The sequence below is a fragment of the Rhincodon typus genome, chromosome 28 (genome assembly GCF_021869965.1).
Source record: "Rhincodon typus isolate 14 chromosome 28, sRhiTyp1.1, whole genome shotgun sequence".
Lineage (NCBI taxonomy): Eukaryota > Metazoa > Chordata > Chondrichthyes > Orectolobiformes > Rhincodontidae > Rhincodon > Rhincodon typus.
The window spans coordinates 38,251,869-38,279,193 of record NC_063359.1 but is presented as its reverse complement, the minus strand read 5'-3'; the positions used below and the strand labels follow the sequence as shown (position 1 = coordinate 38,279,193).

At 44.1% G+C, this 27,325-nt stretch overlaps 2 protein-coding genes across 6 annotated transcripts in view; both read left to right on the top strand.

The window, feature by feature from the left end:
- pomt1 (protein-O-mannosyltransferase 1) overlaps positions 1-2,548 on the top strand; it is a 44,815-nt gene extending 42,267 nt beyond the window's left edge. For all 3 annotated transcript variants that reach the window (XM_048613796.1, XM_048613794.1, XM_048613795.1), the window contains 2 exons: positions 1,073-1,250; positions 1,437-2,548. In XM_048613796.1, coding sequence (XP_048469753.1) covers positions 1,073-1,250; positions 1,437-1,611 — 353 coding nt within the window. In that variant the 3' untranslated portion in view covers positions 1,612-2,548. The remainder of the gene's footprint in view (positions 1-1,072; positions 1,251-1,436) is intronic.
- A 14,204-nt stretch (positions 2,549-16,752) lies between these two features.
- The window catches only part of LOC125486375 (proline rich transmembrane protein 1B), a 23,520-nt gene continuing 12,947 nt past the window's right edge, over positions 16,753-27,325 (top strand). For 2 of the 3 annotated variants that reach the window (XM_048613636.1, XM_048613634.1), the window contains exons 1-2: positions 16,955-17,008; positions 22,152-22,576. In XM_048613636.1, coding sequence (XP_048469593.1) covers positions 16,957-17,008; positions 22,152-22,576 — 477 coding nt within the window. In that variant the 5' untranslated portion in view covers positions 16,955-16,956. Of the gene's footprint in view, positions 17,009-22,151; positions 22,577-27,325 lie in introns of all 3 variants that reach the window. The other variant, XM_048613635.1, reaches the window with a different exon arrangement.

The window sequence follows — 27,325 nt, the reverse complement described above, 5'->3', positions numbered from 1 at the left end:
TCTCAGTGAAGGGAGTTAACCATCTCTACTCAATCTGACTCCTGTTACTCCACCTCCACACTTTGGTTGACTCTTAATAGCCTGTGTGTAATAATTTGTTACTAAGGAGCATTAACATCCTTTTTGTGTTTTTTTCGCCTCTAAAGCAGATGGGCTGTTGTATTTCCAGACATATATTGAAATTCTCTGAATTTTCTTGTTTCGGTTTTTGCCCTGTAGCTTTTACAGTATGACCATGCCAGTGGAGGCTACAGTTAACTTGTCAGTTCGATCTACAACAATTGTGATGTATCTGTAGATCAATGTCTAGGTCTTCGGGGCAGTGAGTTGTGAGCTGTAATGATTTAGAGGCGGCACGGTGGCTCAGTGGTTAGCACTGCTGCCTCACGGCACCAGGGACCCGAGTTCGATTCCAGCCTCGGGCAACTCTCTGTGTGGAGTTTGCACATTCTCCCTGTGTCTGTGTGGGTTTCCTCCAGGTGCTCCGGTTTCCTCCCACAGTCCAAAGATGTGCAGGTTAGGGTGGATTGGCCATGCTAAATTCCCCATAGTGTTCAGGGATGAGTAGATTAGGTGGGTTACAAGGGGACGGGTCTGGGTGGGATACTCTGAGGTTCGGTGTGGACTTGTTGGGCTGGAGGGACTGTTTCCACACTAGGGATTCTATGACTTTTTCATTTTATAGTAGATGCTTCTTGACTATACTACTGACCAGTTTGTGCACAGATGAAAGAAGACATTATGCATATGTTCTCCCATCACAATGTTTACTTAATGGAGTTTGTGGGACGAGCAAGAGAGTGCCGTTTGTAACCAAGCAACCTTTCAAAGTGCACTTATTTTTACTTCTTACGTATTTCCATTTAAGTAGTTTTGAATGCATTTCATATATATGCTATATAGGAAGCTTGTTCAAAACTATTTGTGTTGAAACATCTGATTTTTGATTTACTGGTACTGGTTCCAATTGATAAAGTATTATTATCATCTCATAAATAACTACTCAATATATGACGTGCCTAGTATCTTACTACTGCTATTATAATTTGAATGTTCTTATTGTCTCTAATAGATTCCTGGGAGCATTTAGTTCTGGCTGGGGCCATCTGTGTTGGAGGATGGGCTGTTAATTATGTGCCATTTTTCTTGATGGAGAAAACGCTTTTTCTGTATCATTACCTGCCTGGCCTCACCTTCAAAATCCTTTTACTGCCCATCGTTCTTGAGCATATCCACAATCACATCCTCAGGTATATATAGTGCACAACTATTCTGAAGAAAAGTATACTAATCCTGCGAATTGCCTCTTCCCAAGAGTTCATTGCATTTTCAATGAACTACTTCACAGCAAGACACCTTTTCATTTCAGCACAACTGTAAATCTAATCTAGCATTAACTTGTACAAAATACTGAACTGCTTCTGTTCCAATTTCAGGTCTTCTATCTCTAGAAACACCTTCAATGCCGTGGTCCTAGCATGGATCTCCTCCATCTACTTGGTATATCAGACTTTTAGTCCCCTCACCTATGGGTATCCAGCTCTTTCAGCAGCTGAGTTAACTGGCTTGCGCTGGAAAGACAACTGGGACATTCTCATACGTAGACGGTAGCATCTATCTGAAGCAAAGGACAGCAAACTCACTACAATAGGTTTGAGCTCTAACTTTGAAATTCAGGCACTTTAAAAGATTACAGTTTACATAAATTTATGATAATTTTGTCATCAGGAAAGATTATTGACAGTTAATAATTTGCTTGTATGGGTGCTGTGAAGTAGCCTTCTGATTCAGATGGGATACTGCTTTACCATCAAGTATTGAGAGCTCTACAGTGCATCAGACACAGTAATGTCTGTTTACCTTGTGGTGCTTAATGCTAATACTGGACACAAAGGAATGTCCAGGACTGCTGATGCCTCTTCGTGCTTTTTAAGGCAAAGATTAATATCTGAAGATATTACAGTATTCTAGTGTATATAACATTATAGTATGAGCCAGATTGTTATGACATTTAAGTATTATAGTTACTTCTAACAACCAAATTGTGATCAGTTTTGGCAGCTCCTTGTTGTGTTAGCTTTAGTGCCTTATGACAGAAGAGCTCTCAATGAGAGTTTAACACTGCTACTGCCAATCTTGCCTTAATGTAAAGGAACCTGTTTAAGACTGACATTCATGGTCCATCCAATTCATTGATCTGAAAATACATGTACACTACTTTTAAACCTGCTTCAAAGAAACTCTAACCCATGTTTCTGTAAATTAGTTGATTGTCTTTATTGAGTTTATTATTATACTGGACTAATGAACTAAGTTTGAACTTCGGGTTTGCAGTGACCATTCCACATGCGATCGCAACCAATGTGTAGAATTTCAAACCTAGCCTTGCTTTGCTCTAATTAGAGGTTTACTCGGATGGTATTAAAATCAGGAATACAAATTGTGTACGTGCAATGTCTTGTGTATCACTGTTAAAGATAAGTGTATAGATTGTGTCTTTGTACTGTACTCACTGTGACTGCCCATTAAAGTTCTGTTGTTTAACGTACATTTGATCAGTTACAGTAAAATCTGAGTTGAGTAAAGATCAGTCCTACACTGGTATTGATGAATCTTGAATATTGAGTCAGTCCTTGGAGGTCTGGCATGAATAAATAAATATAGTGAAAAGATTGAAGCTGTCAATATTATACAAAAATGGGTGTAAGCTCTTCAGCATCCATCAAAAATTAAACATTTAGTCTAAGATGAACATAATCTAAGTATTGCCTTTATCATCCAGCAGCTCTACAAATCCAGAAGAAATCACATGGCCTAGCTGAGGAAACGTAATGTTAAGTTGACAAAGAAAGCAGGTCATTTCATCCTTGCCTCTTAAGTTCCACTTTACATGAAAACAAAATACCAGAATTTTTGGATGCATTATTATTGGCTTTGATACAGCCCACCCAGGAGCAGTGTCTCCCTGAAGCAAGCACTGGCTCAGGGGTCCTGAGCTCAGCTGTAATTCCAAAAATGGGTAATTGTAGCTGGAAAGTTTTTACAGGAGCTGCAGCTCCAGTCAGAGGTTTCTGATAAGTTCCCCACCAATGAACCTAATTAGCAGCGGATGCTGGGGAGAAACAGAGTAGCGTTGGAGAAGAACTGAGCAGCACAGCTCAAGTGATTTCAATCTGCCTGAGGCCTGGACCTGGGCTGGGGAGACAGCCGCATGAAAACTGTGGGAGGCTTTCAGAAAGATACTGTTTTGGGGAAGAATGTGAATACTATCAGGCCCACCGGGGGAAGGAACTGAGGGTCGGGCCGAATGGCCATTGGATGTTTGGTGAGAGGTGGGTGGGCCAAGGGTGAGGGGCAGGGGGAGAGGGAGATGTGTGGGAGTGTAACAAGTGACTGGGATATTGATTAGGTAGGACTCAGCCAGACACCCACCCACCCTCCACCCCACAGAAACCTTATCCATAAGACATGCTGGTAGAGGAGGAAAACCCATGGTGAAAGTGACCCACTTTCAGGTGTGTTTCACTAAAGTCCAATTCAAGCACTTGGCCAACTAGAGGCAAACTGAGGTCACCATTTGCTGAATCCAACTCCTCAGCTGAGCTCCAGTCTCCAACCCCCTCCCTGATGGTCAGGACTTAGTCTTTCTCTTCGCCCCTCCTCTCCCACACTCTCTCCTGCTCTCTCTTTTTCCTCTGACCACCACCACCACCACCCCACCCCCCCAACCGTCCTTTCTCTGTCTCTCGCTCTCTCTCACTCTCGCTCTCCTTTCTTCCTTTCGCTCTCTGTCTCTCTGCTCTTTCTCTCTTCCCCTCACTGTATTCTCCACTTTCTCTAGTTCTGCCTCTTATACAAAAAGGCAGGAAAGCTTTATTTAGTTAGCTGTGCTGGTTGGCACTTTCTAATGGTCTTTTTTATTAATTACTTATTTAAATGATCAGATATTGATTTAAAATTGACTATTTTTCTGAAATTCACGTTGACTGTTGTGGTAGAATTGTTTTCAGAGTCCTAGTAGCAGTCATGTTTATTTGTAATTTAGCGTTTGAGATAAAACAATTTCAAAAGTGGCAATACAATAAAAGTCTTACAGTTAGACTCATAGACATTTACAGCACAGAAGGAGACCATTCAACATATCATGTGTGAACTGGTAAACAAATATCTGACTACACTAATCTCATCGCCCAGTTCTTGGCCCATAGCCCTGGATGCTATAGCAATGCAAGTGAGTATCTAAGTACTGTGGAGTTTCTGACTCAACCCCAGTTTAGGCAGCAAGTTCCAGACTCCAACCACCCTCTTAAGTAAAAATGATTCTCCTGAACACTCCTGTTAGCCATCTATCCCATGGTTATTGACCCCTCTGCTTTTGGAAAAGTTCCTTCCTATCCACCTATCTCTGCTCCGTATAATTGTATACATGTCTATCAACACCCTGGTAAATCTCATTTGCACTTTCTCTAGTACAGTCACATCCCTTCCATAATGCAGTGACCATAACAGCGCACGGTGCTCCACTTGTGATCTAACCAGTGCTTAGAACATAGAATGTAGAACAGTACAGCACAGTACAGGCCCTTCGGCCCACGATGTTGTGCCGAACTTTTACCCTAAGCCTAAGGTCTATCTAACCTCCACCCTTATACTATCATCCATATGCCTATCCAATAGCCGCTTAAATGCCCCTAATGAGGCCGACTCCACTACCCTCTCCAGCAATGCATTCCACACCCCGATCACTCTCTGAGTAAAGAACCTACCTCTGACGTCTCCCTGATATCTACCTCCACTCACTTTAAAACTATGCCCCCTCATAATAACTACCTCCACCCTAGGAAAAAGTCTCTGGCTGTCTACTCTATCTATACCTCTGATCACTTTGTACACCTCTATCAAGTCACCTCTCATTCTTCATCGTTCTAAAGAGAAAAACCCAAGCTCTCTCAACCTTTCCACGTAAGACCTTCCCTCCATTCCAGGCAACATCCTGGTAAATCTCCTCTGCACCTTTTCCAACACTTCCACATCTTTCCTGTAATGAGGCAACCAGAGCTGAACACAACACTCCAGATGTGGCCGAACCAGGGTTTTGTATAGCTGTTTCTTAAAAGTTCCAGCATAACCTCCTTGCTGTTGTATTCTGTGCCTCAGCTAATAAGGCAGATATTCCATTTGTGTCCTTACCCACCCTATCTGCCTGCCCTGCTATCTTCAGGACTCTGTGGATATGCACATCAAGGCCCCTCTGATCTTTAGTACTTTCCAGGGCACTGCCATGTACTTTGTAATCCTTTGCCTTGATAGCCCTCCCTAAGTGCATACTTCATACTTTTCTGGGTTGAATTTGCCACTTCCCTGCCCAACACACCAGTCCATTAATATCCCCCTGCAATTTATGGCTCTCCTCATTAATTACCACCCTACAAATTTTTGTGTCTGCCATAAACTCTGCCTTCATGAAGGGTTGCCAACCCTTCAGGTTTTCCCCTCCATTCTGCATCTTTTAGAGATTAGTCTCCTGGTCACTGATGCGAAGGAAGTAGAAAAGAGAGCTTTAGGGAGAGAACTCCAGACTGCATGGGGTATCAGCAGCTGGATCATTGCCACCAATAGTGGAGTGATTGAAATCAATAAGCAAATGGCCAGAACTGGAGGAGCACAGACATGATGGAGAATTGTAGAGCGGGAGGAGGTTACAGACATATTGTTGGAGTGGGAGGTGAGGCCTTGGAGGGTTACAATTCTAATACTGAACCCTTGGTGGCCATTTTCACTGGAATTTGACATGGGGATGGAACATGATGTTAGGCAGCCAAGACAAGAAAATTGGAGAACATGTCTGAATGTTTGGAGTCACTAGGTAGTTGTAATACTGAAAGTTCAGCAACAGCAACTATGCTATACATAGAGAATGACTCTGAAATGTCAACAGAGTTATAAAGTGGAGGTTGACCAAAATCAAAACACCCAACAGGAGCACCTCCCTCTGTAATCTGTTAAAAGGGGGTGTAACCGGTCTGTCAGCGCCTTCTCGTGATTAAATCAAACAAATCCCTGACACTCACTTTACAATCAACAAGTAACAATTTATTTGTCTGACTCTAATGGTGGACAAATTAACTAAACTATCAACAAACTGAACAAATCCATTCTAATTGCCAACTATTCCCAAGTAATGGAAGATTCTAATGGTATGCTGTTCCAATAAATACAAGTGCCACTTATATAACAAAACAATAGAATTTAGCCTCTCGAAATTATAGCCAGGTTACATCTTCTGGAATGTTCTGTTTCTTCTCTGTCGATTCTTCTGTCAGGAATACTTCCTCTGAATTCTGTCAGGAACATTAGCTAGGAGTGCCATGGTACCATTGTGAATAGATGGTGCTTTCTGTAAGAGTGTTATCTCTAGCAGATGGCAGTTAGCTCTCCTGATTTTCCAACTGCCCCCTTCTTTTATACCCCAGATGACATTTTTTTACAATAGGATTGGTCCCATGCTGTCAAAACCGTCAGATTCAACTTTGATAGGTTATTGGTATCTAAGTGCCTGGTTCAAATTGATTGGCTAAATTCAAAAACCTGTTGCCTTGGTGCTTGCCCTACTAACCGTATAGCCTTTGGTGTAATGTTTCAGTTCAGGTGCTCTTGTAACTTGCAAACTTTCAAGCTGCTCACCGACATCTCCAAGCATTAAAAAAAGTGCAATCTTTTAAAGGGGCCACGCAATGCTCCCCCCTCCACCCCCCAGCATTTTACACGCACCCAATTTTAACATCCTGCCTCCCAATCCACAAATACTCTACCTGACTTCCCAACAACAGTAACTTACATAAATTGATAATTTTATTTTCTTTATTGCAATCTTGACAGTGAAGCTGCCAGACTTGCTGAGTTTCTGTTTTCATTTCAGATCATCAGCCTCTGCAGTATTTGGTTTTGCTCGTTTTCGTTCGCCGTCTCCTCTCTCCTTCTAGTGTCTTAAAGATACTTACATTTTCTGTCATCCTTCCGTTCCAATGAATTGACCTGAAGTTCAGGGTGGCACAGTAATTCAGGGGTTAGCATTGCTGCCTCACAGCGCCGGGGACCTGGGTTTGGTTCCAGCCTCGCTCAACTGTCTGAGTGGAGTTTGCACATTCTCCCCGAGTCTGCATGGGTTTCCTCCCACAGTCCGAAGATGTGCAGTTTGGGGTGGATTGGCCGTGCTAAATTGTCCCATAGTGCCCAGGGATGTGCCGGTTAGGGTGGATTGGCCATGCTAAATTGTCCCATAGTGCCCAGGGATGTGCAGGTTAGGGTGGATTGGCCGTGCTAAATTGTCCCATAGTGTCCAGGGATGTGCAGGTTAGGGTGGATTGGCCATGCTAAATTGTCCCGTAGTGCCCAGGGATGTGCAGGTTAGGGTGGATTGGCCATGCTAAAATGTCCCGTAGTGTCCAGGGATGTGCAGGTTAAGTGGGTTAACCACGGGAAATGTGGGATTACAGGAATAAGGTGGGTTTGGGTGGGATGCTCTTTAGAGGATCAGTGTGGATCTGATGGGCTGAATGGCCTGCTTCCCCACTGTGGGGATTCTATGAAATGTTAACTCTGTTTCCTTTTCCACAAACACTGCCAGACCTGCTGAGGTTTTCCAGTACTTATATATTTCTCATATTTCTGCACCCCCCCCGCAGTATTTTGCTTTTATGTGTGTCCCCCAATGCGTTGTAGCATCAAATGGTCAGTGTTGCTTTTAATTTTTTAATTGGATGTGCCTGTTGCTGTTTAGATCAGTATTTACTGCATATCCCTAATTGCCCTGGATAAGATGTTGAAGAACTGCCTTCTTGAATCACTGCTGTCCTTTGGGACGTAAGGGAGTTCCAGGGTTTTATTGCAGTGATAGTGATGCTGATTCGTGAAGTATGTTGTCTTCATTAATGACAATGAAAGGTATTGGGTATCTAATTGGTAGCTGAGATTTGACCTGAATTATGGGGAATGACAACTCTGACTCATCTACTCACTGCGTGTCTATATGTGCTTCTGCAAGTTATTCCATCAAATACTGGTATAGGATCCAGAATCTAGACTTCTTATCATTGATCGATTGCTTAATTTTATCACCAGGTGAGTCAGTTAATATTTAGGAGATGAGGTGGTCCTGTTAACTGAATTTTGGACACTTTTGAGTGAATCACTTTGAGTTTTCCCTCACTATCTCCAGTCAATACAGATGAATAACTGCATCTTGGTTTGCCTACTCCCTGGAGCCTCCAGGTTAAACTCATAGACACGTATAGAGCTACACAACAATGAAAAATCACACCATCAGTCAAAAAAACAAAAAAATCATTTTCCCTTCCCTTTGAAAACATTTGCTTATTTATCGTAAGGGTATTGGAAATGGAGGGAACGAAAAGATGGTTAACTGAGTCATCCATTCACATGACAAACTGCATATTGAGGCAGATTGTTGAAACTTCATCAGGACAAGTGCAAGAATGCCAAATTTCAAATGGTCACAGCAATTTTTACCACAGGCGGAAAGTGTGATGATGGGTAGTTCCTGGCTGGCCACCATTCTGAGTTTCTCTAAACAAGACAACCATCTGTCATGGAATAGATTGAGGAACACTTTGACCATGAAGTGGATGGAAAGGTGTTGACTTTAACACACATTGTGTGTGGAGTATGGAGGCATTGTCATATGAGCAAAGGTCAAATAGGTCAGTACTCCATTCACTGAAGTCTACAAGAATGAGAGGTGACCTCATTGAGACATAAAGGATTCTTAAGTAAAACTGCAGATCCTGGAAATCGGAAACAAAAAATAGAAATTGCTGCAAAAGCTCAGCAGGTCTGGCAGCACCTGTGGAGAGAAATCAGAGTTAACGTCTCAGGTTAGAGACCCTTCCTCAGAACCCATTTCTCTCCACGGATGCTGTCGGACCTGCTGAGCTTTTCCAGCAATTTCTGTTTTAGTTTAGGATTCTTAATGGGCTTTGCAATGTAAATGCTGAGAGATGTTTCACCTCATTGTGAGGATGTTGTTGTCATGTGCCTATCCCTGACCAAGTATCCCCAACAAGTATCATATCCCAGCAATGATTTGTTTTATACTTATTCGTTCATGGGATGTGGGTGTCATTGACTGGGCCCAGCATTTATTGCTCATCCCCTAACTGCCCCTTGAGAAGGTGGTGGTGAGCTGCCACTTTGAAGTCCATGTGCTGTAGATAGAATTCCAGGATTTTGACCCAGTGACAATGAAGGAACAGTGATATAATTCTTTTGAAATCAGGGTGGTGTGGGATTTGGTGGGAAACTTGCAGCTGGGGGTGTTCCCATAGAATCTCTACAGTGCGGAAACAGGCCCTTCAGCCCAGCAAGTCCACACCGACCCTCAGAGCATCCCCCTCAGACACCCTCCCCCTAATCTACACATCCCTGAACACTATGAACAATTCAGCATGGCCAATCCACCTAGCCTGCACATCTTTGGACTGTGGGAGGAAACCGGAGCACCCGGAGGAAACCCACGCAGACACAGGGAGAATGTGCAAACTCCACACAGACAGTCGCCGGAGGGTGGAAATGAACCCGGGTCTCTGGCGCTGTGAGGCAGCAGTGCTAACCACTGAGCCACCTTGCCACCCCAACGTATCTAGATGTTGAAGGTGGTGAATCTGGAAGGTGCTGAGAGAGGAGCCGGAGTGAGTTACTGCAATGTCAGCTCAAATAAAACACTGGCTAATGTACAGAAAACAGTTAGAATTAAATGACGTTGGTTGGTGCCAGCTGGGAGTAATCAGCAGTTTTCCCACAGCAACCACTTCACAATGTTCATGTTACCAAGGAACAACTGAGCCAGGAGTTAATGATTGGTCCTGAAGCAGCAGTCAGTCCAAGGAAAAGGTGTTTGTTTGGAACTAAATGGTCACACTTGAGAAAGAACAACATTTCTGAGGAGAGTTGGCAGTAGCTGGGCACACAGATGCAAAAAAAAACAGTGGCTCTTGATGATTCTCTACTGAAGCAACTATTTGGTTAAATCTCAAAAAAGCATGACTTTAAAAAAAAATCGCATTGAACAAAGAACAAGAACAAAGAAAATTACAGCACATGAACAGGCCCTTCGGCCCTCCAAGCCTGCGCTGATCCAAATCCTCTATCTAAACCTGTCGCCTATTTTCCAAGGATCTGTATCCCTCTGCTCCCTGCCCATTCATGTATCTGTCTAGATACATCTTAAATGACGCTATCGTGCCTGCCTCTACCACCTCCGCTGGCAATGCGTTCCAGGAACCCACCACCCTCTGCATGAAGAACTTTCCACGCATATCTCCCTTAAACTTTTCCCCTCTCACCTTGAAATCGTGACCCCTAGTAATTGAATCCCCCACTCTGGGAAAAAGCTTCTTGCTATCCACCCTGTCTATACCTCTCATGATTTTGTAGTCCTCAATCAGGTCCCCCCTCAACCTCCGTCTTTCTAATGTAAATAATCCTAATCTACTCAACCTCTCTTCATAGCAAGCACCCTCCAAACCAGGCAACATCCTGGTGAACCTCCTCTGCACCCTCTCCAAAGCATCCACATCCTTTTGGTAATGTGGCGACCAGAACTGTACGCAGTATTCCAAATGTGGTCGAACCAAAGTCCTATACAACTGTAACATGACCTGCCAACTCTTGTACTCAATACCCTGTCCAATGAATGAAAGCATGCCATATGCCTTCTTGACCACTCTATCGACATGTGTTGCCACCTTCAGGGTACAGTGGACCTGAACACCCAGATCTCTCTCTGTGCATCAACTTTCCCCAGGGCTTTTCTATTTACCATATAGTTCACTCTTGAATTGGATCTTCCAAAATGCATCACCTCACATTTGCCTGGATTGAACTCCATCTGCTATTTCTCCGCCCAACTCTCCAATCTGTCTATATTCTGCTGCATATTCCAACAGTCCCCTTCACTATCTGCTCTTCCACCAATCTTAGTGTCATCTGCAAACTTGCTAATCAGCCCATCTATACCTTCCTCCAGATCATTTATGTATATCACAAACAACAGTGGTCCCAACACGGATCCCTGTGGAACACCACTGGTCACAGTTCTCCATTTTGAGAAACTCCCTTCCACTACAACTCTCTGTCTCCTGTTGCCCAGCCAGTTCTCTATCCATCTAGCTAGTACACCCTGGACCCCATGCGACTTCACTTTCTCCATCAGCCTACCATGGGGAACCTTATCAAATGCCTTACTGAAGTTCATGTATATGACATCTGCAGCCCTTCCCTCATCTATCAACTTTGTCACTTACTCAAAGAATTCTATCAAGTTGGTAAGACATGACCTTCCCTGCACAAAACCATGCTGCCTATCACTAATAAGCCCATTTTCTTCCAAATGTAAATAGATCCTATCCCTCAGTATCTTCTCCAACAGCTTCCCCACCCACTGACATCAGGCTCACCAGTCTATAATTACCTGGATTATCCTTGCTACCCTTCTTAAACAAGGGGACAACATTAGCAATTCTCCAGTCCTTCGGGACCTCACTCGTGCTCAAGGATGCCGCAAAGATATCTGTTAAAGCCCCAGCTATTTCCTCTCTCGCTTCCCTCAGTGACCTGTGATAGATCCTATCCAGACCTGGGGACTTGTCCACCCTAATGCCTTTTAGAATACCCAACACTTACCCCCTCCTTATGCCAACTTGACCTAGAGTAATCAAACATCTATCCCTAACCTCAACATCCGTCATGTCCCTCTCCTCAGTGAATACCGACGCAAAGTACTCTTTAAGAATCTCACTCATTTTCTCTGACTCTTCGCATAACTTCCCTCCTTTGTCCTTTAGTGGGCCAACCCTTTCTCTAGTTACCCTCTTGCTCCTTATGTACGAATAAAAGGCTTTGGGATTTTCCTTAACCCTGTTTGCTAAAGATATTTCATGACCCCTTTTAGCCCTCTTATTTCCTCATTTCAGATTGGTCCTACTTTCCCGATATTCTTCCAAAGCTTCCAAAGAATTTCTAAGATCGCATACCTCTGGGTTCATAAGGTCTCAGTGCAACTCTCATTCCTACGTTGCACTGTTAAGTGAGACATTGTACTAGTTGTTCAGTCAGTCACTCTTGATATTTTCCTAGCCAACCTGTTCAGAGATGTTATTAATACTGTTCAGGAACAGGTGGAACTGAAATCTGGCCTCCTATCTCAGAGGTGGTGGCACTACTATTGCAGCACACAAACCCTCAGTCAATCACTGTATCATGTTAGGCTAAATGAAAGAAATGGTAGCATTAAACAGCACAAACTTGTGTGTGGAGTCCTTTAATGCAGGGAGCTTGTTCGGCCATGCTACTCCAAATGTCTGGCTGAACAGGAAACTCTTGCCCCTCTCACCATTAGAGAATTGGAAGGATTTTCAGATGGATATTAAGCCTGTCTGGCTGTGCTATGGCGCACCCTCCTGGTCTGTTGGTGGAACCTGAACATATGGAGCTGCTGGCCAATCATAGAATCCCTACAGTGTGGAAACAGGCCCTTTGGCCCAATAAGGCCACACTGACCCTCAGAGCATCCCACCCAGACCCATCCCCCTATAACCTACCTAATCTACATATCCCTGAACTCTATGGGGCAATTTAGCATGGCCAATCCACCTCGCCTGCACATCTTTGGACTGTGGGAGGAAACCGGAGCACCCGGAGGAAACTCACGCAGACACGGGGAGAATGTGCAAACTCCACACAGACAGTTGCCCGAGGGTGAATCGAACCCAGGTCCCTGGTGCTGTGAGGCAGCAGTGCTAACCACTGAGCCTAATGACTTGAAATGTTAACTCTGTTACTGCTCCACAGATACTGCCAGAGCTGTTGAGTTTCTCCAGCACTTTTTTTTTCAATCTCAGATTTCCAGCATCCACGGTATTTTACGTTCATCAAAGAATGGTGAATTATTTCTTTATGTGCTGTCTCATCGCCCGAATGCCACTAACTGATGTGATGGGAATATAGAGATGCTCCCATTCAGGAGATTCCTGAAGACCCTAAGTGCTGTGGGTGCAAGATGACCTAAGGCTCTTTGCAACAGGCCATTAACACTGTCACATTTCATTTAGTTTAAAGGCTCATTTTCTAATGCATTTTGGACCAAATTGCAGAGTGCAGAACATTCATTGATAATTAACATCAAATGGCTCTGATTGTGTATATTGCAGTTACTTAACACCTTTCACCTGATCTCCACACTCCCATTTACATCAGTCCACGTAGACATGAGTCACTGACGAACATGTCCTCTAGCTGGTTGGACGAAAGGAAATTAAACCAAGAACTGCAGATGCTGGAATTCACTGGAGAAACTTTGAGTTCAATAATTTTAGGGCCCGAACACCACTTTCCATGTCGTTAGGCATCCCCTCATCCCTGGCATTGCTGTGGGCCTCCTCCAGCGCAGCCAACCCATCTTCAACCACTTATGGTCCCCATTATCAGCTTCTCTTCATCCTTGGCTTACCAGTATCCATGCTTCACTGTCTTTCTATCTGAGGTCTAACTGCACCTATTGTTTACACCACTCCCTCCAACAATACCATCTTTACTGGTACCATATAAAGAAAGGCCTGAAAATTCCCTTGAATACTAAATTCTACCAAATTATGGTCACTATTTCCTATGGGATCTTTCACTCTTAAGTTAATTTATTAAAGCTTCTGCATCACACATTCAAAATCAAATTCAAAATAGACTGATCTCTGGTTGCATCCATAGCATGTTACTCTTGGAAACTGTCATTGAGTGATACAGCGTGCAAGCAGACCCTTCGGTCCATCCAGTCCATGCCGACCATAATCCCAAACTAAACTAGTCCCACTTGCCTGCTCCTGGCCCATATCCCTCCAAACTTTTTCTATTCATGAACTTATCCAAATGTCTTTTAAACGTTGTAATTGTACCCACATCCACCACTTCCTCAGGAGGTTCATTCCACACGTGAACCACCCTCTGTGTATAAAATTTGCCCCTCATGTCTTTTATGAATCTCTCTCCTCTCACCTTAAAAACGTGCAGCCTAATCTTGAAATCCCCCATCCTAGGGAGAAGACTACTATTAACCTCTCATTATTTTATAAACTTCTATAAGGTCACCTCTCAACCTCCTAAACTCCAGTGAAAAGAGGCCCAGCCTATCCAGAGATAACAAGGTGTAGAGCTGGATGAACATAGCAGGCCAAGCAGCATCAGAGGAACAGGAAGGTCGACATTTCAGGCCTAGATCCTTCTTCAGAAAATCTCAGATTCTCCAGCATCTGCAGTGCCTACTACCCCAGCCTATCCAGCCTTTGTTTATAACTCAAACCTTCCATACCTGGCAACATCCTAGTAAATCGCTTCTACACTCTATGAATTCATGCTCTTGCCTATGTCTGACAATTTGATTTTCCCAATCTACATGAAGATTAAAGTCACCCATGAATAGTGTACTGCTTTTTTATATGTCCTCATCATCTGTTGATTTATCCTCTATCCTACAGTACAGTGACTGTTCTGGGACCTATTAACTACTCCGAAGAATGTCTTCTTCCTCTTTTTGTTTCTTACCTCTGCCTACATTTCTCGCTATTGTCCCTCTCACACCAACAAAGCTATCCCACCATTTCCTGCTCTTTTGAAAAATAACATGCACTGAATATTTGAGATAACAAGGTGTAGAGCTGGAGGAACACAGCAGGCCAAGCAGCATCATAGGAGCAGGAAAGCTGATGTTTCGGGCCTAGACCCTTCATTTCTGAAGAAGGGTCTAGGCCCGAAACATCAGCCTTCCTGCTCCTATGATGCTGCTTGGCCTGCTGTGTTCATCCAGCTCTACACCTTGTTATCTCAGATTTTCCAGCATCTGCAGTTCCTACTATCTCTGCACTGAATATTTAGTTGGTGATAATATCAATGACTCATGTCCTAAGCTAATTCCCTCAGGACACAGTTTCACATCTCACCAAGGCAGCTAGTGGAGTAACTATTAGAGTGCTGGCACCATAATAACTTACAATGTAAATGACTTGGATGAGGAAAATGAATTTACCATCGCCAAGTTTGCAGATGACACATAATAAATTGGTGGCAAGGTAAGTGGGTGAGGATGACATGGCAGATGGAATATAGTGTCGGAAAATTTGAGATTATGTACTTTGGCAGAAAGGATGGAGGAACTCAATACAATTGAAATAGAAAAAGACTGCAGAAAGCTACAGAACAGAGGCTCTTGGAGTTCTCATACATAAATCTCAAAAAGTTAATATCCAAGGTCAGCGGGCAATAGGGAAGGCAAATGGAATGTTGGCCTTTATTTCCAAGGGAATGGAATATAAAAATAAGGAGGTTTTTCTAAAACTACATATGGCAGACCACAGCTGGAGCACTGAATGCTTTTGGGCCCCATATGTAAGGAAAGATATATTTGGCACTGGAGGGAATCCAGAGAAGGTTCACTGGGTTGATCCCAGGTATGAAGGGTCTGTCTAATCAGGAGATGTTGATTAGATTGGGCCTATACTCATTGCAGTTTGGAAGAATGAAGGATGACCTAATCGAAACAAAGAAGATTCTTTGGGGACTTGACAGGGTAAGTGCCAAGAGGTTGTTTTCCTCGTGGGAGAGTCTAGGATCAGAGGGCACAATTTCAGAATAAGGGGATCATACTTTTAAGATAAAAATGAGGAGGAATTTTTTGCTCTCGGAGGGAAGTGAATCTGTAGAATTCTTTACTGCAGAGGGCTGTTGAAGCTGGGGCATTAAGTATAGTCGAGGCTGAGATAGACAGTAAGTAAAGCGAGGATTATGGGGACAATGTAGGGAAGTAGAGTTGGGGATTATTAAATCAGCCATGATCTTATCAAATGACGGAACAAACTCAATGGGCCAAATGGCCTCCTTCCGTTCCTACATTTTATGGTCTAATTACCACCACCTGCCAGACACACACCATTCTGATTTTCAACTATATTTATGTTCTTTCACTGGAGCTTGCTGTGTCCAAATTGACTGCTTTAGTTCCTTCATTATAACAGTCAATTTGCAAACAGCAAAAAAAATGCTACATTGGCTGTCTTGGACTTTGGGATTTCCTGAGTCATAGAATCATACAGCATGGAAGAGACCCTTCGGCCCGCTGAGGCTGTACTGACCTATGTAGGAAAAGTCCCACTTTCCAGTACTTGGCCCAAAGCCTTAAATGTTATGACATTTCGAGTGATCATCCACCCGCTTCTTAAAGTTTGTGAGATTTCCCACTTCTACTGCCCTCTCACCTTAAAGCTCAGACTCTCCAGGTTGTGAAGGACACTATAGAAATGCAAGTACGAACTCTTTTGTGGCTATCAGTGCACAAGGGAGCCTGAAGCGAGTCCTTTTCTGTTCATGATCGGGAGCCTTTATTAATCGACATTGATTTACATTCGAATTGTATAGATCCCAGCAAAAGCGGTATAAAAGTTTGCAATGCATCACACCCCGGGGGGGAAGAAAAAGTGCATTTTGAATGGTAACCATTGGCTCAAAGGTGGATGTACTCTCTGTGTTTAGATAACAAGCTTATCTCTTCTGAATAATTCAACGTGCTTGTGTGTGTGTGTGTGGAGAGGGACTTTGTGCCAGGGTGAGGCACAGCAGCCCTGACCGGTACCATACATCACCTTCCCCAGCCTGTAGCCTCCAGCCCTCCCTCTGCCCCTCTGCTTGGCTGCCTCCTGTGAGAAGCTGGCCCTGGGTTTTTTTTAAACATATATATATATATATATAAACTTGTTTGCACACTGCTCTGCAAACAGTAACTCTGTGACTTATTAATCCCATCGCACAGGCAACACCGGCAGCTTTTTGCTTCGGTCACAAGAAACTTTAAACCTGTTCGGGGAGGGAGAGACAGAGAGAAAAAAAACGGCGACAGGAATGGAATCAGGTATTTCAGTTGTTTTGCTTGTTGCAGGATGTCTGGAACTTTGTAAGTGTCTGCGTTCATGTTAGCGTTTTTCATCTTTATTTTTCATTAGCAGGTTTAGTCAGTAAAGTATTAATTACTGGGTTTTTACACTGATCTGGTACCTCACAGCATTATGAAGCCATTCAGGGTCCTTTCAGTAGCTTTTCCCTTGGGACGAGATAAAGACTAGAGGAATTTATAGCAGGGATATCATTACTTAGAGGTAGGCAAATGGCATTCATTGTGAGTCTGCTGTTTCGCAGTGCATGAGACTGAGCTATCAACTTAGAACTGGGTCAGCCTGTTATTATTGCGTCCTTTCAATTTAACACCACAAACACAAAATGACCATTTTTTTTCTTATTTAACTGGGAGGAAGGCCAAGTCCTGAACTATCTCCCTCTGTTAATACTTTCCAAATCCCGTGACCTCTGTCATCCAGAAGGACAAGTGCAGCGGATACATGGGAACAGCGCTCCCCTTCCGAGTCACTCACCATCCCGACTTGGAAATGTATCGCTGTTCCTTCACTGTTGCTGAGTCAAAATCCTGGAAATCCCGCCCTCACAGTGCTGTGGGCTGTTCCTCCATAGACTGCAGTACAGGAGGAGGCCATTTGGCCCATCCAGTCAGTGTTTTGTCAACAAAGATCTCTGGCCACACTAATTCCATTTTCCAGCTCTGGGCCCAAAGCCCTGGAGGCTATAGCAATGCAAATGAATGTCTAAATACTGCTTCAATGTTACGAGGGTTTCTGACCCAACCACCCTTTCAGGCAGTGAGTTTCAGACTCTCACTATCATCTGAATGAAAAACATTCTCCTCAGCCCTCCTCCTGACCTTCTACCTCCTACCTGAAATCTAAGCCCCTGGTTATTGGAGAGATAGCCTTCCTATCCACCCTGCCTGTGGCCCTCTGAACCTTTGCTGCTCTAAGGAGCACAATCCCAGTCTCTCTAATCTTTCCCCATAACCCAGACTCTCCAATCCAGGCAGTGTCCTGGGAAATCTGCTATGCATCCACTCGGTGCAATCACATCCGTCCAATAATGTGTTGACCACAGTACTCCAGTAGTGGCCCTTCCAGTGTTTTATACAGCTCCAACACAATGTCCTTGCTCTGGGTTCAATGACTCAGCTAATAAAGGCCCTTTTAACACCTTTCCTGCCTGCCCTGCAGTGGTACAAGAAAGCAGCTCACCACCACCTTTGAGGATTGTGGGGATGGTGTTAAGATTTAAGGCTGGAATAGTTTGAATGAGTAGAGAAATCCAAAGTCCCCATTGGTTTCCAAGTCTGTTGTGAGTTTTCAATAGTGCCAGTCAGCAATCATTGATACAGTTCAATGAAATACTGTAAATTAATCTTTAATGTAAATCATTTGTGAGAGCACTTTGGTGTCACCGTAGCAACATGAGGCACAGGTGAAGGTGTATATGGAATAGTCATAATACACATGAAGGACATTCAGCCCACATATCAATGTTGGCTTTCTCAGCTGAATGTGGTTGTATTGGCTCATTTGGCCCATTGTATCTGTGTTGGCCTATTTGGCCCATCATATCTGTGTTGGCCCATTTGGCCCATCATATCTGTGTTGGCCCATTTGGCCCATCGTATCTGTGTTGGCCCAGCATGTTTTTTACAAGAGCAGTTCACACCATCTTACACTCTACCTCTTTATTTGTGGCCCTGCAAATATTAACTCTACAGCCAATGATTCAATGTCCTTTGAAAAGCCCTGGCTTGGCCTCATCCAGGCTCTCAGCGTTTTCCAGATCCAAACAATCACTGAGTGAAAGAAGCTTCTGTCTTTGGGCTTTTTGAATGTTTCAAGGAGGAAATCCCAAGAACTGAAGCCACGCGGGGCAGAAGGATGGAAATCAGGGATGATCAAGGGGCTGGAATTGGAGAAATGCAGAGACCTTGGAGGGTTGGAATAAAATTCTCTGACAGCCTTGTTTCTCTTAGTCTGATCCGGTGTTGCTCTGGGAGGCTGTGTTCATTCACGGGACATGGGGGTCCCTGCCTGGGCCAGCATTTATCATCCATCCCTAATTACCCTCGAGAAGGTGGGGGGAGAGGTTGCCTTCCTGCAATGCTGCAGTCCACGTGCATTGCCCTTAGGGAGGGAATTCCAGGATTTTGACCCAGCGACACTGAAGGAATGGTGATATATTTCCAAGACAGGATGGTGAGTGGCTCGGAGGACTTTGAACAGCACCAGCCAACCATGCTGAGGAAGGGTCACCAGACCCGAAACATTAGCTCTGGTTTTTTTCCCCTTCACAGATGCTGCCAGACCTGCTGAGCTTTTCCAGCAGCTTTTGTTTTGGTTACCAATCATGACTGCTTCTTCCCACTTAATCTGGTCTCATTGCAAGACATAAAAATACTGTCAGACAAGTCAACAATGCAGTATAAACAGAAATCAAACAGACACACCCCCAAAAAAAATGCAACAGGTGACAGGAAGAATGAGACAACCATACAAGGAGACATTTCGTTAGCCAGAGAAGGAATGAGAATGGGGAACTATTATCAAAGTGATTGACTGAGGGGATCCGTTTTGGTTAACTTAATATTCAGAAATCTGAAGCGCAAAGAGACTTGGGAGTCCTAGTTCAGGTTTCTCTTAAGGTTAACAAGCAGGTTCAGTTGGCAGTTAGGAAGGCAAATGCAATGTTAACATTCATTTCATTTCAAGAGGGCTAGAATACCAGACCAGAGGTGTACTGCTGAGGATGTATAAGGCTCTGGTCAGACTGTATTCAGAATATTGTGAGCCAGAGGTTACCCTACAGACTCGAAGGGCTGAATGGCCTGCTCTTGCCCCTATTTTGTGTGTTGGTATGTACCTTTCACAGTAACCAATGGTGGGGTAAATTCCTGCAGGTAAATCTCTCTGGTGAAGGGTTAATGTTGATTGTGCTGGTACCAATGATTTTCCATCCATTTATTAAACCAATAACATTTCAGAACACACCAGACATTTGCTTTGTGAAGATGGCAGGGATCTGTCATTATCTGGATTTATGGGTAATCTGTAATTGCCGGTAAATCTAACTGTTCCTGATTTTTTTTTCCTATTTATTTGTGGGATGTGGACGTCCCTAGGTGCCCCTTGAGAAGGTGGTGGGGAGCTGCCTTCTTGAACCATTGCAGTCCATGTGCTGTTGGGTTGACCCACAATGCCCTTAGGGAGGGAATTCCAGGATTTTGATCCAATGACACTGAAGGAACAGTGATACATTTTAAAGTCAGGATGACGAGTGGCTGGGAGGGAACATGAAGGTGGTGGTGTTCCCATATGTCTGCTGCCCTTGTCCTTCTAGATTGTCTATTAGAAGATGGAAACTATTTCAAATTAAGTTGCAATCTATTGAAAGTCAGATATAACGTCACAACAGTATGCAACATTGGCTGCAAAGCATGACGGGGATTTTTTAAATCCATTCCATGGGTTGTAGGCATCGCTGACTAGGCATTTACTGTGCATCCCTAGTTACCCAGAGGGCAATTGAAAGTCAATCACATAAGAAATAAAAAAGACCATGAGAAATAGGAACAGGAGTAGGCCATTCAACCCATTGAACCTGCTGACTTATTCAATAGGATCATGGCTTATCCAACATTATTCACATCCACTTTCCTCCCCTTTCCGCATAACCTTTGATTCCTGACTGATCAAGAATCTATCCACCTCAGCCTTAAACATACACAAGGTCTCTACCCCCACAGCTCTCTGTGACAAGGAGTTCCAAAGTCCCACAACCCTCTGAGAGAAGAAATTCCTCCTTTTCTCAGTCTTAAATTGATGCCCCTTTATTCTGAGACTATGCCCTCTGGTTCGAGACTCTCCCATGAGGGGGAACATTCTCTCAACATTTACCCTGTCAAGCCCCTTCAGAATCCTGTATGTTTCAATGAGATCACCTCTCATTCTCCTAAACTCTAGCGAAAAGAGTCCCAACCCACCACACCATGGATCATTCTAGTGAACTTGCCCTAAACTGCCTCCAATGAAATTATTTTCTTAAATTAGGGGGCGAAAACTGCTCACAGTCCTCCAGATGTGATCTCACCAGCACTTTGTACAGTTACAGTAAGATGTTCTGATTAGCCGCTGCTAGCTTTCTGTGTTTCATTGTACAAGTCACCCAAATCCCCTTGCTTTGCAGCTTTCTATTGTTTTTCGCCATTTAAATAATACCTTGTTTTTTAATTTTCCCTTTCAAAATGAACAACTTCACATTTTCCCACATTACACTCCATTTGCCAACTTGTTTCCCCACTTACTTAACTAATCAATATCTCTCTGTAAACTGCAGAGTCACTGGATCCAGAACATTAACTCTGTTTCTCCTTCTACAGATGCTGCCAGACCTGTTGAGTTTTCACAGCAATTTCTGTTTTTGTTCTCTCTCTAAGCTGTTTTGTATCCCTCTCACAACATGCCTTTCTGCCTATTCTGGTGTCATCTGCAAATTCACTTCCTTCCTCCAATTTGTTCATCTATATTGTAAACAGTTGTGATCCCATCACTGGAACCCCATTAGTCACAGGTTACCAATCTGAAAAATGACCCCTTATCCCCACTCACTGTTTCCTGCCCCTGAGCCAGTTCTCTATCCATGCCAATATACTATGTCCAATGCCATGGGCTTGTATCTTATGACTTAACCTTCTGCGAGGTGCCTTGTTGAACATCTTCTGGATTTCCAAATACAACACATCTACTGGTTTCCCCCATTCACTCTAGTTGAGACTTCCTCAAGAAACTCTAATAAATTAGTCAGACATCATTTCCTCTACATGAAGCTGTGCTGACCCTTTTAATTTGATTATGATTCTCCAAATGTTCTGCTATTGTTTCCTTCCTAAAGAAGGACATTAGTGAACCAAGTAGGTTTGTCCTGACGATCAGCAATAGTTCCATGGTTATCTCCAGACTCTTAATTCCAGTCTCTTCATTAAATTCAAACTCCACCATCTGCCAATGCAGGATTTGAACCTTAACATTACCCAGGTCTCTGGATAATTAGTCTAGCGATAATACAGCTAGCCCCTCACTTCCCCATACACCGGGATATGCTGAAAGGTGCTACATAAATGCAAGTCCAATTGCTGTTTCTAATATCTCAGATTCTTTTCGACACAACAGGGAGAGAGAGCGAACTCCAAGATCAGGAGGCAGCGAGAGACCATCAGAACACGGAGGTGAGGACATTGGAGACTACAGATCAGACAGCGCTCACCCACTCAACTGAACACCGAGAGGAGCCTCCGAACGCTCAGAGAAATGAAAATCCCTTGACGGAAAACACTGAAAGGAACCATCGAGGAGTTAACTGTATGCTTCAACCCAAAGGTACAAGCGATCAAACTACGACCACACTGGGCTATATCAATAGAGCCTTCACTGGGGAGCCTCCTCCATATTCACCACCAGATCCAAAGAGCATTCACCTTGTTTACCCCTCGTATGGATGCTCTATCCCAGGACAGTTACCCATCAGGTACCAGCCTGGTGTACCAGATCCTCTCTTCTACCAGCATCAGCAGCCTGCATCCTGCCCTTTCTCCATTGTAAGTGTCTTCATTTGTTTAAGGGTTGGTTGGACTTGGGGGCAGTTATTTCAATACAGGCATCAGCAGTTTTCTAATTATTTCTTGAGTTTGTTCAGAAGCAGACGTCTAGAGATAAGGCGTTCGGTAATTACTTGAAGAAATACAACAGCCTGGATAAGATACCAACACTTCAATGATCCCGAGAGGCTGTTCTGTAGTTTGGAGGAGCTGGGGGTGGGGGTGCTGTAGGGAGCAGTGGTTTTGAAGTGTTGGGAACGTTGGTATTGTTGACTTTGTCCTTGGGCTGACTTTGGGGAACTCCCAGGCTTCTCCCAAGACGATGATGAGCCATTCCCCTGGGTCCTCTCTCTGTCTCACACACACACACACACACTCTCTCCCGCACACCCTCTCTCATCCCTGTTGATGCACCTTAAAGGTGGGCGGGTGGGAAGGGTGGGGGTTGGTGGGGGGTTGGCCGTCTCTGCTTTACCTGGACCCCCTCTTGGTCTAAAGCTGCAGGCAGTGACCCATGATGCCTGGATGATCGTTGTCCCATTGCCCATCTCCATTTGAAGCTTCGTTCTCACTCCTTCCAAGAACAAAAACTTATTTTCAAAACATCGCACTCATAACAGGGCAGGAGTGGGCCATTCAGCCCATCAAGTCTGCTGTGCTGAGATCATTCGATGATCTGATCATCTTCAAGCCCACTTTCCTGCCCTTATCCCATAGCCCTTGATTCCCCTCACTGATTAAAAATCTGTGTTAACCTTAAATGTCCCTAATGACCAGCCTCAACAGCCCTCTGCAGTAAAGAATTCCCCAGATTCACTCCCCTCTGAGATGAAATTCCTCTTCATCTGTCTTAAATGGGGAACCCCTTACTCTGAGATGATGCCCCGTGGTCCTAGACTCTCCCACAAGGAGAAACAATCTCTTCACATCGGCCCTGGAAAGCCCCTTAAGAATCTTGTATGTTTCATACAAGGTAACCATACAATCTTCTAAACTTACATGAGTACAGACCCAACCTGCTCAACCCCTCTTCATAAGACAGTCCCTCTATAACCTGGATCAGCCCAGTGAGAACTGGGGGAAAAGGAGGAAGAGACTATTGAGCTGGATAATGGTCCATGATCAGATTAAATGATAGAACAGGCTTGAAGGGCCAGATGGCCTACTCCTGCTCCTACTGCCTATGTCTCTATGAGCCCTGTTTGGCCTGCTGCCAGAACCAATAAATCTTTCCCTGGAGAAGGGCTCAGTGTTCCAGCTGAGTGTGTATGTTGTGGAAGGCTAGTTACCTCTGTACTGTACTTAAATGACACCTCAAGCTACACAGGAAATATTCAATACTGAGAGCGAGCTCCATTTGAAAGTGGGACACCAATTTCCAGCTGGGGTTGACTGAGCTTTTAGTGATTTTATCATTGTCAGAGTCAAAATGGTCTTCATCATTTGGGGTGAAATCACTCAGAGAATCGTAGAATCTCTGCAGTGTGGAAGCAGGCCATGCTGCCCATCAATTCCACACTGATCCTTTTGAGAGAGAGCATTCCATCCAGACTCACCCCATCCCTGTAACCCCACATTTCCCATGGTTAATCCACCTAGCCCACACACTATGGGGCAATTTAGCACGGCCAATCCACCCTAAGCTGCACGGCTTTGGACTGTGGGAGGAAACCCACGCAGACACGGGGAAAATGTGCAAACTCCACACAGACAGTCACCCGAGGGTGGGATCGAACGCGAGTTCCTGGCGCGGAGAGGCAGCAGTGCTAACCACTGAGCCACCGTGCCATCCACTTTCTAGAACATTCTGGTCCTAGACTCATTCCAGATCTTTCTGAATCTGACATCAGAGCTAATTGGCTGATCCTGAACTGTCAAAACTTGGTGCTCGTACACGAGAGAAGCCAACTTTGAGAAATCACAGAAAAACTGGTCAAGATACAGTGTTTTCATTATTGATAAAATCTGACCAATCATTGAGCCACAATTCCAGACTATTGGTTATTAACCATTAACCACGGCCAGTATCACAAAAATGTGCAGGATACCCCACCCCCAAGGTCCTGGTCTGGAATTCACCTCCCAACCCACACCTGAAAATGGACAACCTGGTCCCTTAGATAACAAGGTGTAGAGCTGGATGAACACAGCAGGCCAAGCAGCATCAGAGGAGCAGGAAGGCTGACGTTTTGGGCCTAGACCCTTTTTCAGAAATCTGCAGTTCCTACTATCTCTGAAACACTAACCTGGTCCCTCCTTAGTGGGATTTTGCTGTGCACGTATTGGCTGCCCACATGACAACAGCGACTACACTTCACAATGCACAGGCTTTGAAGTGCCTTGGGGCATGCTGAGGCTGCAGGGTAGGGGAGGTGCCAGAGGAATGCAGGTCTTGTTTTTACTTCTGTCACAGGGACTACAGGGGGGTCTCCTGCTGGGTGCCTTAGACAATAACATGCACTTAAACCTCATCACCGGGACAGATTATCACAGTGCTGTTTCTGTGCGCAAATTGATTTGCGTGCCTGATACATTACAACAATTGCTGTGCTTCAAAACAACATCTCATTGCCTCCCGTCAATATTCATTGGACATAAATGGGTGTGGGGATATCCTGAGGTGCTGAAAGGTGTTATATAAGTGCATGTCATTCTTTCTTCCGAGTTCCAAGGTTGCCTCCTCTATAGACAACATCGGAGAAAGTTCTCTTGAAGAGACCGGCGTAAGGTATAAATTTAGAACAGTGGACTTCAAACAGAAGAGCTAAGTTCTGAATCTGTGACATTTCCACGCAAGTTTGTCTTGCTTGTTTGCAGTGGAACTGGGAGGGAGGGAGGGAGCAGGCAGGTCCCATATAAGCCAGAGGGCTTGTCGATGAATACAGAGACAGCTAGTTCACTTTCTTCTGGCTGAAGGATATCTAGGCTGTGCTAGTAATAATTAGAAGGAAAAAGATTTAAAAGTTCCTTTAATATAGCTTGGCATGATCTCAATTTCTCAGACCTTACAAATCAGTGTCAAGTCTTACGTGTTTTTTTTTGCAGTCCAAGTAGTTTAAGACTGCCCTGTGAAATGGAACTGGTACCCTTAGGGATTAATTGGTAAAAACTCCTGGCCATCCTGGAGTTACATATTAATCCCAGCACAGGAACAGACCCTTCGGTTCATCAGGTTGATACTGAGCTGTTTGGCTCCACATGAATCCTGCTCCTCTCTGCTCTTTCCCCTTCACCCTGCAAACTTTCCTTCGGCAAATTCCTATTTGCTTCCTCTCCCTTTCAGGCGGTGTGTTCCAGATCATAACTTGATGCATAGAGAAACAATTTCAGCTCAGTTCTGAAGAAGGGTCACTGGACCCAAAACATTAACTCTGTCTCTCTCTCTCTCCACACATGCTGCCAGACCTGCTGAGTTTCTCCAGTAATTTCTGTGTTTGTTTGTTTCATCGCCTCTCTGATTCCTTTGCCAATTGGCTCTCAATCAACACAATCAGGCAAAGATTATCTGACCAGTTAGCTTAGAGTCATAGAGATGTACAGCACAGAAACAGACCCTTCGGTCCAGCTTGTCCAGTGCCGATCAGGTATCCTAAATTAATCTAGTGCCATTTGCCAGCATTTGGCCCATATCCCTATAAACCCTTCCTATTCATGTACCCATCCAGATGCCTTTTAAATGTTGTAATTGTACCAGCCTCCACCACTTCCTCTGGCAGCTCATTCCATCCACGCACCACCCTCTGTGTGAAAAAGTTGTCCCTGAGGTCCCTTTTAAATCTTCCCCCTCTCACCTTAAACCTGTACCTCTAGTTTTGGACTCCCCCACCCTGGGGAAAAGACCTTGGCTATTCACCCTATCTATGCCATTCATGATTTTATAAACCTCTATAAGGTCACCCCTCATCCTCCGACACTTCAGGGAAAATAGCCCCCAGTCTATTCAGCCTCTCCCTATAGCTCAAACCCTCCAATCCCAGCAACATCTTCTGGGTGGGACTTCACTGTGTATTGTTTTTCTACCACAATCTGCTCTGTCTGGAGTGGCTACCTTTCAACAAACTGGAACGAAATACTGCAGATGCTGGAAATCTGAAATAAAAACCTGACAAGCAGATGTAACATTGTCTGCAGAGACAGTTACCATCTCAGGCCAATGCCCTTTCATTAGAGTGAAGTCCCGATTGTAATACACTGAGTGCAAATTAAGACATAAACTATGAAATTGGGTCTAAAATTTGATTTGAAGATTTTCAAATTGAATTCTTCATTCATATTTACATTGCATTTCCAGGTGGGGTGTGTTTGCTGGGAAACTTTGTGCTGTTTGTTTCACAGTGTTATCCGATTGTTATCATAAATTAATTCACATGAATTGTATCTGAGTGATTTCAGCTGAGCTGTGTTTGTGAGACTGTGTGTGTCTGTGTGTGTGTATGTGCATGTATGTGTCCCTATGTGAAACTAACTGTCTGCATCTGTGTAACAGTGAGTCAGTGAGTGTGTATATGTGTGCATGTGTACATATCTGGTTGTCACTCCATATCTGTCTATCCATGTGTATGTCTGTCTGCCTATATGTGTCTCTGTACGCATGTCTGTGTGTCCGTGTATGTGTGTCATTGTGTTTGTGTGTGAACGTGTCTGTGTGTCTCTGTGTATCTGGCTGTCTGTGCCTGTGTGTGTGTTGTATGTGAGTGCATGTGTGTTGGGTTGTATGTGAGTGTGTGTGTGTTGTATGTGTGTGTGTGT